The following is a 12,004-nucleotide window of genomic DNA, read 5'->3' on the forward strand; positions in this document are numbered from 1 at the left end:
TGTATTCGTCGGTGATCTCCTTCCATGTCTTCTTTTTTTATCCAAGGAGACTCCATCCGTCCGTTTGTTCTCCACGATCATTTGGTACTTACTGACGAGATTAATTAGCACGCTTCGTTCCTCTTCACTAAAATTTACCCTCTTTTTTCCGTCCATTACACCTTTTTTGGCTATCAATTAATATTAAGTAAAGTGCGCAACACAGCTAAGAAATAAAGAGCAAGGAAAGAGAAAAAGTACAAATAACAAAACGTGCGGGACGGTACAAACCAAACGAACACAAGAAAAGGCACGACGTGAAATTTTAGCAAGCCTGTTATTGTGACGGCTACGCTGCATGGTGGCCAGCTGAAAGTAAGGTTGAGTCAACAACGGGCTAACTGACTGTTTAACGTTGGGTGTGCTTGCTTGTAGGAATGGTGGAGCACAGTTTTATTAACGTCTTGTCATAAAAATAAATTATACGCACATGCACAGAAGATTCAAGCGTAAAAGTGTGCATAGCCTCGCTCCCATGTCACACGCTTATTCGGATAAGGGCGCCTTTCGTAAGGTGCCCTTAAAATGTGGTAAGGTGGATTTTTGAAGCGCTCCTTTACCTTTTCTCACACTTTAACTTAAGTTCTCCTTACGAAAGGCCGGCTTTACGTGTAAGGAAAGGAGCATTTGTGAATACGGGGGCGAGTCGCCATCGTGTACGATTTTGCTTCGACGACATGGTTTTCGCTCAACGACCTTGAAGGTGGACTGAACCACTAGACATAACGCACAGAAAAGAGCAGCAAAGGTGCTACACGTAATCGTCAAGGAAAACGCGTCCCATTAGTACATGAATAAGCGCCTAATTCACAATTGTACTAAAGAAAACAAGTGAAATAGACATAGGTAGAATGTTAAAACCAACCGCAACCAAAATAAAGGTCACCTTAATACGAGTTATATTTTTATTGCGATAGCAATTATACGGACACTCAAAAGCAGATTTCTGCCGTCGGCGTCGCCGTCGCCGTCGCCGTGAGGTTCCGTATGACGTCAATGGAGATGAAATCGTCGCCGCGCGCCGAACGCTGTATGTGCGAGTGAAAGGGCGCGAGGGACGCGCGCTTTCACGGGGAGTGAACGCACGGCGGAGAACAAACGCGCGTTCTGCGCTGTGCTCCCTTAAGGGCTGCAGAAGTAGGCGTCTCTTTCCTCCTCTACAATCGCCATATATGTAGAGCAAACGTGCCTTCTGACGCGCGACAGGCCGTGGGGGAGGGGGGGGAGGGAAGGAAGGCGACGTTTAGCTGCGGAATCAAGTGCTTATTTATATCAGAGGCTCCGGCAACAGTCACCAACGCCGCACGCATTTTGAGCGAACGCGGGCAAAACGCCGACGGCGTCGACAACAGTTCTGCGTGTTGCCGGTGCTGCTGCATGTCCAAGTTTATACAGCTGATAAAGCTGCTATCATTACTCCGTATAGCTCTCTTCAAATTTGCTATCGCAATTGATGCTTCGCCTTTCAGGTGAAACTGCGACAACTTTTTTGTATATCCCGTCTTTTAAGGCGTTCTTTAACCCGGATAAACTTCGTTGATCCAGTACTGAAGTGGGGAGTTCATTAAAACAAATTCGGAATATAATATTGTCTCTGCCCTTTGCCATAAATAATTCTTGTGGTAGTACCAACATATCTGGGGAGATTGCGTAGATTCATATGCTTTATAGCGGGTACCTGAAAATTTTCATTCCAGAAATATCGCGGCACAACAGCAGAAAGAAGCACTGAATCAAAGTTTGGCATTTTCAGAGACCTGAATGGGTTATCCATATCAATGTTTGTATTGTATCCTACACTTTTCAAGCGAAGCTTGTATTGCGCTACAGATTTCGGTGGCGGCGTAGTCACGCAAAAAGTCACGTGTGGTGCAAACCCGCATTGGATATGCGTGTATATGAGCCATGGACAAGAAATAAATAAAGAAACAAAAGAAAGAAGGAAAGAAAGAGCAGGTGCGGGGAAGCTGCGCTGGCGCCGTATCACGTGACGCGCGTGACCAATCAGGGTCGTTTGGTGTGTCGCGAGGAGGCAAAGGGAAAGAGAGGGGGTTCGCGCACTCTCCGCCCAACCCCTGCCTCAAATCAGTTTCGGCGTCCAGATGGGAAGGCCGCGCGTAGTGCGTTCCGCCGAGGAGCACGCTGCGTGTGAGCAACGGCGCCGCGAACCCGCTCGGGAAAGGGCTCGTCATCGACGTGCCGATTCTAGATTGAGGGCTTCCGAAGCCCAGGCGAAACGTCAACGAAGAGCCGCGGACCCCGAGTGGCGAGAGCACGATGTTGAGGCCAAACGTCAGCGAAGAGCCGTCCACACTGAGTTTAGGGCAAACGAAGCGGAACGCCTGCGACAGATGCGCATCGTCTTGCCAGAAGCATCGCTTACCCCCATTTCCTCGACAGTGGAAGGGCTCTGAATTTTTATAATATTCGGTAATAAAAATGTTTACTTTGACTTTTTAAAAGCTGCTACAATTTAAAAAAAACAGCAGATACCATATCTTTAAAGGGAATAAGCTAGTGCACGCACGATCATTTTCTTTATTTTAATAGGAGCATAGCTCCGAACGGGATAAAGTAAACACGCAGCTCGTCAAACTTTTGCATAAATGGAAGCCATGTATGTTCCATGTTAAATCATTGTCAGAGTGAACGCCTAGATATCCACCACTGTCTACATTTTCTATTGGGGAACAGTCACGATTTAAACAGACCAAATTCCAATACCACCTGATTGACTCCTCCTCTCCACCTCGCATGCGCTAAGCTTCGCTCTCCCCAGCTCGGCGAAGCTGCGGACGACGGAATGATCATTATAACGACGTTCTAACAGCTATGCTGCAAAAATCTAGAAAATTTCCCGAAAACCGTACTTGTACAGTATACCGCATAGAATACGATAGTTAACTAAATAAAATGCATTTGATACAACCAAAAAGAGTCCACAGGCCTCTTGGTATCGTTCGTATGTTTCGTGGAAGAAATGTCACAAAGCTTTAAAAAGTTCTTCAATATGCCTAGAACAAGGCCTTACTGGAAATGTTGCGCTTAAGAACAAAGCTGTCCTTAACGTCAAGAACATTCCTTTCCAGCACGTGTGCTAAAAAGGAAATATGGATATAGGGCGGTAGGTTCACGGTTTTCACGCAACTCCTACTTTAAATATCGGAATAACACGTTCTCTCTTCATCATTTCATCGGATACAACAAACGTGTCTAGAATACTGTTAAAAAATGTCGCAGTTTCACCCGAAAGGCAAAGCATCAGTTGCGATAGCAAATTAGTAGAGAGCTGTTCGGAGTAGGGATAGTAGTTTTACCGACTGCATAAACTTGCACACATTGGCTTACTACCTGAACTAACAAGCGTGGTGTCAGCGCGCACAAGCAAACGGAATAGATCACACTCGATGACCGCAGACAACCACTGTGAAAACGCTGGAAGCAAGCGCAGCCGCCGCAGCGAGCGAAGGTTCGTGCGCTCTATGACTTCAACGGAGACCGAGCGGCGAATGCACAGCACATACATAGGTCAGAGCCGTGTGGAGATCGCTTACAAGATACGGTGTGGGCGACTGCCGCAGCCTGGCAAAGTACAAGCACATTTGTTGGCAGAGTAGATCTGCCTCCCCCTCCCTCCCGCGCTGCTTTCCCGCTTTCCTCCTTTCGAGTGCGAGACTGAGTCGACAGTTCCCCTTGCGCCTGGTTGCAAGATACGCATTTCGTGCCGCAGCACAGCATCACCCCCCCCTCCCTCCCTCCCATACCCTCACGGCCTTTCGCGTGACGTAAGTCGCGTTTGCTTTCCGCCGTACGTTCGCTCTCCGTGATAGCTCGCGCACCACGCGCGCTTTCACTCGCACATACGGCGCGCAGCGACGATTTTATCGCCCTTGGACTTTATACGAAACCTCACGGTGACGGCGACGCCGGTGGCAGAAATCTGCTTGAAGTGTCCATATAATTGCTATCGCAATAAAATATTTTTACAAATTTTATATATATTGCTGAAGCGGAACTGTTATAAATGGTAAACTCGGCGGTAATGCAGTTCCACTCAACGTGAAAGCTGGGGAAGTGCGGAGCCGGAGCAGTGATTCGCCGCTGTTTCCTTTGTGTTTTCGTTGTATTTATCTTGTTTTATCCTGTTTTATCTTGTGTTCAGCAATCCATCATCCGTTTCGACACCTGTGCTAAGGTACAACTGGTGGGTAGTGGTGGTGGTGGTGGTGAAAAACTTTATTGAGTGATGACAGGAGAGAGTTTGGGACGGCCTTAAGGGCCGGCCTCTCACAAAATCTAGGAGGGGTACCTAGTCCGGAACCCCTGTGGCTTCTGCTGCAGCACGCGCTCGGGCCACTAGGGCGCGTTGATCCTCCAGGGTCGAACAGCCGAGCAGGGCAGCCTCCCAGCTCTCTCGGGTAGGGGGGAATGGGAAGGGGTGTGGCGGGACCGTCGGGTTTGATGCGCAGGCCCACACCATGTGGAAGGGGTCCGCGAACGGATGGTCACAGTGTGGGCAGGCCCCGGAGAATGCCGGGTTAAAGTGTCTGAGTATGACCGGGCACAATACCGTGTTGGTGTAGAGACGGAGGAGGTGGGTAACCGCCGCGCACATGGAGCCAAAGCTTTGACGATGATAGAAGTGATCTTAACGAATTTCTGTTAGTTAATGCGCTTAATGCTTGATTATTCCCGTCTTCTAAATTATTCTGAATCATGTTAGTTTGAACCGGTTTTGATAATTTCTGTATATGTTTTGACCCTGTTTTGAGCACTTCTTTTGAGCGTGATCACGCGGTAGACGATGACGCTGACAGCTCGGGCCCCTAAAGTGCTCCACCCTTAAAATATCATTGCGCATACGCTCGGCTGACCCTATAACGTGCCCTCTTTTCAATGGTACAGCGGTAGCGTCAGTTTTGTTGATGCGAACTTCCTTTATCTCCAGCCCACGGTAGTAATAAAAAGAAGGTTTCATTTTTGTTCGCGATGTATTTGCTTGACAAATTCGGCCTCTTGCGGGACGATCCACGAGGAGTGGGTGAAGAAGAAGAGAACCAGGAGGAAAGAAGAAGCATGGGTATTCTTTTCCCGCAGAACCTCACAACCAAGTATTTATACGTGAGCGAGTCTTTTGATTGTTTCGACGCGATTGGAAATGGCATGGTGCAGAAGCGGATGTTGTTCATCGCCGCCATTTGTGTGTACATCGCGGCGGTCAACATACACATCGTGCCGTTAATCTCGACCGACGTCGGACACTGGTGCAAGAGGCCGCCGCATTCCAACGTGTCCCAGGCTGACTGGAGGAATGCGGCTATTCCTTTGGACGCGTCTGGAAAGCCAAGCCAATGTAGCATGTACGAAAATCCCGAGCAGCCCGACAACGCGACGACTGTGCTTTGCCTGGACTGGGAGTACGAAGAGCGCTGGCCCAGGGAGAGTGCCGTGACCACGTGGAACATGGTCTGCTCGAGGCAGTCGCTCATCGCCGTGATGATCGTGGTACAGAACTTTGGAACCGCTTTGTGTGTGACTGTAGCCGGATACCTTGCAGACCGCATTGGTCGGAAGTCTGTAGTGATGCCGTCGCTGGTGGTCATGCTGCTGTCGACTGTCATTTTGTGCGTTTCCACTGCTTACCCCGTGTTCGCAGCGACGTTATTCTTCGCAGCGGGCTCCAATGCCGTCGCTATGACCGTCGCCTCCTTAATCCTCTTCGAGGTATCCATTCACGCAAACAGGCCTCTGTTGAACGTCTTTGCCTCAACGTTCGGTGTCTTCTCTTCCGATCTGTCGATGGCAGTCCTGGAGCGAGCCGAGCTAGACTGGCAGCTCCGATTAGCGCTCTTCCTCCTGCCAGCGTTGTTGGTGCTGCCAGCGTTCTGCTTCATTGATGAGTCACCGCGCTGGCTTGTGGCGAAGTCCAAGCTCCCCGAAGCGAAAAACATCATGCTGGCAGCCGCCGAGGTCAACCACTTTCCTCTCTCGAACACGATGTGCCTGCTGGAGAGACTAAAGGCAGACATCGACGGCCCCTTTGGGGAGCCTACGTCGGCCGAGGCAGCCATGCTGGGCAAATCGGCCATCCGAAAGCACGCGGTGATTATATTTGCCTGCACTTTTACAACGCTCTTCGGTTACTACAGCACAATTATTTCACCGATCTGGGAAGACGATCCGGCGCTTCACTGGTTCGCATTCGGGGCGGCTGTGTTGGCGTACGCCGCTACAAATGTTCTGATCAGGAAGGTAACCATGCTATCAACAATCGCCGGACTGTTCGGGCTGCTATTTGGACTCCATTGCCTACTAAGCATCGCAATCGTAGGTGCGCCGGTGATCGTCAGCAAGGTTCTGTTGGTGGTGACAAAGGTTTTATACGTAGTCACCGCCATCATTGTTCCTTGCTACTCCCTGGAACTCTTCCCGACCGCCGTGCGCGGCTTGACCACGTGCTGCGGCTTCGGCTGCGGTGTATTCGGTGCCGCCAGTGCTGCCATGGTTCTTCTGCTCAACCTCGAGGGACGTTATGATATCGCATTCGCTCTACCGGCGTTGTTGCTCTTCGGCTCATTGCTGGCGATGTGTAGCCTTCCGCGTACCACGACGGTCGAGTGCGCCAAGACGACCGTGAGCTCTAACACCGCAACCCCTAATACCAAACAAGACGTGGAGCTTATGAAGAAAACATTGGCGATGACGATGACGCCTGGCCAAACTACACGGAAGAGCCGGGCAAGACTTGGGGTTAAACAAGTGGCGCGCGACAGAAGGTGCAGTAGATGACAAACAAACAAATCGCGTGCATCGTAAAGTCGAAGTTATTCGAGTGTGTGCCTGAGATGGTGAGGTCAAAAGAGACGAACAAATATAGCATAGTATTGTATACGATGATCGATGTGTTCGTGGTGGCGCATGTGTCAGTGGGCATCACCTGCGACGTATGTTAAGAAGACTCCTAGAGTTGCTGCTTGCACGGTTTCATTTATCCAAGTTGTATAGACTACTCGAGATTTTAAATTGCCTCTATTTTCCTCCCGCATGAATAAAACAAAAAAAAGAAAGCGCTGGTTTTAGTGCAACGCTTTGCTGGTCGTCTGTCGGAATGTAATGGACGACGACTTTCAGAAGTTAGCATTTTGCCCTGTGCTAGTTCCCGGGTTGTCTTAAAGAAAACCTTCAAGACATTTGCGATAAGCAATAAGAAGAAGCCAATGATAACCTTTATTTTACCATGACAATCGCCCTATTAGCAAAACAATGCATGGCCTGTCTGCATCGCACACTTTTTCCTTGGTGTCCAGCAACCAGCGGTTGCCAGTGTGTGCATGCTATCTAATTCATTCGGTGCATGCGCAGTATAGGACGCTTTAACGTCTCATTATTGTTGTGCCATTACTGGTAAAGCCCCGATCAGACGCCGTATGAAGCACGCGCATGGATTAGCAATGGCGGGGGCGGCAATAGTACCTGGCAGGGGTGGCAACAGTACAGTGGTAACACTGTTTAAAAAAGCCGGCAGATCCCACGCCCTGTGGGAATGTGGAAGCAGTGTGCGGGGGGAGCCTACCAAGTTAACGAAACGACCATGAGAGCACCAAGACGTAGGCGGCTCTTTCATGACCTACATGACACGCATGTCATGACATTCAGTCTTCAGGTGTCCCTTTAGCTACACCTAAGAGACCTTAAGGCGAAAGCCTTAGTCATGCTCATGACTATGACTTCCACCACAATTACTTTGTGTTTGCTTCACTTAGTGCCCACGTCCGAACCCACTGCATTGGTTTTTTGAGTCCTAATCTTTTTTTCGCTGAGTTATTCTCATTTTTTCTGAGTCATGGTCATGATTATGACCTCTACCATCATCCTTTAGTGTTTCCTTTACTTAGTGCCCACGTCCGAACTTATTTCAGTGGTTTTTGAGTGTTAATCTTTTTCCGCTGGGACATTGTCATTTTTGCTGAGTCATGCTCAGACTATGACTTCTACCACCATCCTTTTGTGCTTCCTTCACTTAGTACCCACCCACGTCCGAACCCATTTCATTGTTTTTTGAGTGTTAATCTTTTTTAGCTGAGTCATTGTCATTTTTGCTCAGTCATGGTCATGACTATGACTTCTACCATTATCCTTTAGTGTTTCCTTCACTTAGTACCTACATCAGAACCCATTTCAGTGGCTTTTGAGTGTTAAGCTTTTTTCGTTGAGTCATTGTCATTTTTGCTGAGTCATGCTCATGACTATGACTTCTACAAGCATCCTTTAGTGTTTCCTTCACTTAGTACCCATGTCCGAACCTATTTCAATGACTTTTGAGTGTTAATCTTATTCGCTGTCATTGTCATGAACTACATGACATGCATGTCATGACATTTATGTCATGACCTATCATTTATGTTCGTCATACGCTCCTGTTATACTATGCCAATTTTGGTACCTACCAAGTTAACAACACGACCATGAGAGCACCAAGACGTAGGCGGCTAGATAGATAGATAGATAGATAGATAGATAGATAGATAGATAGATAGATAGATAGATAGATAGATAGATAGATAGATAGATAGATAGATAGATAGATAGATAGATAGATAGATAGATAGATAGATAGATAGATAGATAGATAGATAGATAGATAGATAGATAGAAGAAAAGAAAGAGAACGAAAGGAAAAGAACGAAAGGAAAAGGAAGAAAGGACAAGAAAGAAAGAACGTCACCTCGTAGTTTGCAGGAGTGCCCGAGAGTTAGCCGCGGCCGGGTACCGTGGGGCGACCTGCAGAGGTTTGACCAACCGATCGTCACTTACCAAATCGCCCAGCACCACAGACAATCTCGTAAAACATACCTCTCGGGACACAGTTCCCTCATCAAAGCGCAAAAGAAGATCACGAAGCAGCTTCAGACTAACACTTGTCCACTCCCAACCTGGCTACACATCATATTCCGTACTCTCTACACTTTCCTGTGCCCTCATCTGTGGAGAGCATACCGCGCTCCGCCCCATGAGACTGGTCTTCCAGCGTAACCCCAACATAGATGTATTTCCTAATCCCTCTGACGAACAGTGCGAGAGATAGAGAGAGAGAGAGAGAGAGCTGACCAGCTCTCGTCCTGAGGACCAGCCACCGGGCGACGACGGCAGCAAAATCCACCGGGATCCTAGACTCAGGACACCGCCCACCACCCGAAATTCCTGAGCTTTAATAAACGTGTATCCCTCCTCCTCCTCCGTTGCATGTAAAAGAACGTCAGGTAAAAATTAATCTGGAACGCAAAACGGGGCGCTTCTCAGTGTTGCTGTTGGATGTTAAACCACGCGAATAGGCATATAAAAAAAAAGTGACTCGCCATCCAGGCCCTGCAAAAGTGTATGTCCGGCTAAGTTGTTGAAAATCACGGCTACAACTGCTGAAGGGGGTAGACAATGCTATATTGCTTTAGAGAAATGCTACTAGGGGTAATTTAGAGTAATGGTAGTAATGGGATTATTGGCAACTTTGGCAACATGCCACCGCTGGTCGTATTGCAGTTTTCTTACCGTTTGCAGCTCCTCGTATTCACGCTGCTCCGCGGAAGTCCTACCTATACATTGCCTACCCATAGCGGTGCTGCAACAATAGCTAAATTAGTTGCTAGACTGGTTCTTTTACATATGACAGGCTAGTGACGTCACTCCCCACGTCGCAAGTTGCCGTCTCCGCGGCAGCTTGCGCAACAGTATTCTTTACCGGGAAACGTATGCGGGGAGAGCTAAATGCTTCGCATTGTTATCAGGAGCGCCATACTATCAATGATGTGGTTTGGATGCTCGCTTTCTGCTTGTTCTTTATTGCAACGAATGCTGTGCTGTACGTTGTATGCGTGATACCGCATACAACGTACAGTTTGTTATACAACGTTTGTTTGTACAACAGTTTGTTATACAACGGCTTATATCAAAACAAGCCGTCTTCCACCATCGTGGGCAGAAGCGCCGAATCGGATGCTGAACTGCTAGCTGCGATAAGGCTCGTTAGATTAAAGACCGTTCCCATATCTGTCGCCACAGAAGAAAATCAGTCGTTGAAACAATTAGCCACCGCTTGTGGTGGAGTACCGAAATAATTTAGTACCGGATCTAAGTAGGACTTGTTCCCTAATCTCAATCAGTAGAGGCCACACCTTTGCTGGTTTATCACGCGAAAAAGGAAATTCACCGCTAAAATAGCATCTCTTGGAACAGCGCATCATTGCTGTAGCATTGTTTCGTGCGTTTCAGTAAAGACTCTTCAAAGCTTCGTCTTCTAGATGCTTTCAACATCGTTTCTTCCAAAGTTCGTCTTTCTCTAGGATAGCTTTCAATAGTCGATTATTTGCCCAGTGTAAGCTCGATAAAAACTTGAGCTCGATAAAAGCATCCACAAAATTTTTTAGCGTCAAAGGCTGTTCCAAGGATAATAATAATAAGAAGAAGAAGAAGAAGTAGAAGAAGAAGAAGAAGAAGAAGAAGAAAAAGAAAAAGAAGAAGTCATCGAGATATATGAAATACTTAATCTCCTAAACTCACTGCGGTGCGCCTTACCCAGTACACCCAGCACAAATTTATGCGGCATTGCGTCGTCATCGTCTTCATCATCCTCTGCCTACTTATGTCCACTGCAAGACGAAGGTATCTCGCGCCGCGCGGGGACGCGGGCCGGCTCACCGACTGGGAGCCCCAACACGCACCCGGAGCCACTCCTCTCCTATCACGAGATTTGCTCGCACTATAAGTTATCGAGAAAGGAATTCCCTTCACCTCACCCAACACTAAATAAAGCACAACAATTAACGCTTAGATTGCTGCAAACGCGCAGTTACCCCAACCCCTATATATGCAGCAAATACCTCCCAGATATAAGGCCAGAATGTCCTAAATGCCAAAATCCAAAGTGCGACTTAGATCACATGCTGTGGCAGTGTCCCGCGCTAAACGCTTGCTTCGGGTCTCCTGCCACCGAGGACGACTGGATCAACCACCTCAGGAGCCCCGACAGGGCCCTTCAATTGAACACCAGGCCGTCCAGAAGGCCCAACAGGTGGCTGGCGAGCTCCGATTCTCAGTCCCCACATGGGTGGAGCCACCGGGCCGGCCCCCGTAAGGGGTGCCCAGGCCCCTTCAGGACCATTAATAAAGTTAACTCTCTCTCTCTCTCTCTCTCTCTCTCTCGCAGTGATCTCCAATTATCTCTGTTTTGCGCCTGCTGAGCCCATCTCATGCCTACGCATTTCCTATTTTCATCACATCACTGCATTTTCTGCCGTTCACGACTACGATTTTCTGGCCATTGCACTCATTGTATGACTATAATGGTACACCGGTTATCTGTCCTACGCATTACACGGCCTGTACAGCTCCGTTTATTGTGCTTATAATATCGACTACCCCCGCCTCCTCTCTTATCTACACTTCTCTCTTCCTGTTTCTCGACCTTACGCGTATATCATTTTTTTTTTCACTGCTCGTTGCGCTCTTCCTAAGTTCTTCTCTAGCTTTATTCCTACAGCCATTTGCAGACGTATTAACGTACGCTTCCTGTACGCCTTGATACTGCGTAGCCAATGCAAACAAAGAAAATTAAAATTAACTTCTGGGGTTCTTACGTGACAAAACCACGATCTTGTTATGAGGCACGCCGTAGTGGGCGACTCCGAATTAATTTTTACCACCTGGGGTACTTTAAAATGCACCCAATGCACGGTACACGGGCGTTTTTGCAGTTCGGCCCCCATCGAAGTGCGGCCGCCGCGGCCGGGATTCGTTCCCGCGATCTCGTTTTAACAGGAAGCGTATGTGAATATCGTAGCAACTGTCTATAAAGATTCAACGGCGACAATGCGTATTCGTACCCACCGTGTTATTCCAGGGGCTCTGACGTTACCTGCTAACCTCGAGGCCGTGGTTCATTCCGGCCGCGGGCTACCGATACCAATGGAAG

At 48.2% G+C, this 12,004-nt stretch overlaps 1 protein-coding gene across 1 annotated transcript in view; it reads left to right on the plus strand.

Annotated features, from left to right (window-relative positions):
- Positions 1-5,028: 5,028 nt before the first annotated feature.
- The window catches only part of LOC119458992 (steroid transmembrane transporter SLC22A24), a 24,307-nt gene continuing 17,331 nt past the window's right edge, over positions 5,029-12,004 (plus strand). The window contains exon 1 of the mRNA XM_037720843.1: positions 5,029-6,568. Within this exon, the coding sequence (XP_037576771.1) occupies positions 5,029-6,568 (1,540 nt within the window). The remainder of the gene's footprint in view (positions 6,569-12,004) is intronic.

Source organism: Dermacentor silvarum, chromosome 7 (genome assembly GCF_013339745.2).
Source record: "Dermacentor silvarum isolate Dsil-2018 chromosome 7, BIME_Dsil_1.4, whole genome shotgun sequence".
Taxonomy (NCBI): domain Eukaryota; kingdom Metazoa; phylum Arthropoda; class Arachnida; order Ixodida; family Ixodidae; genus Dermacentor; species Dermacentor silvarum.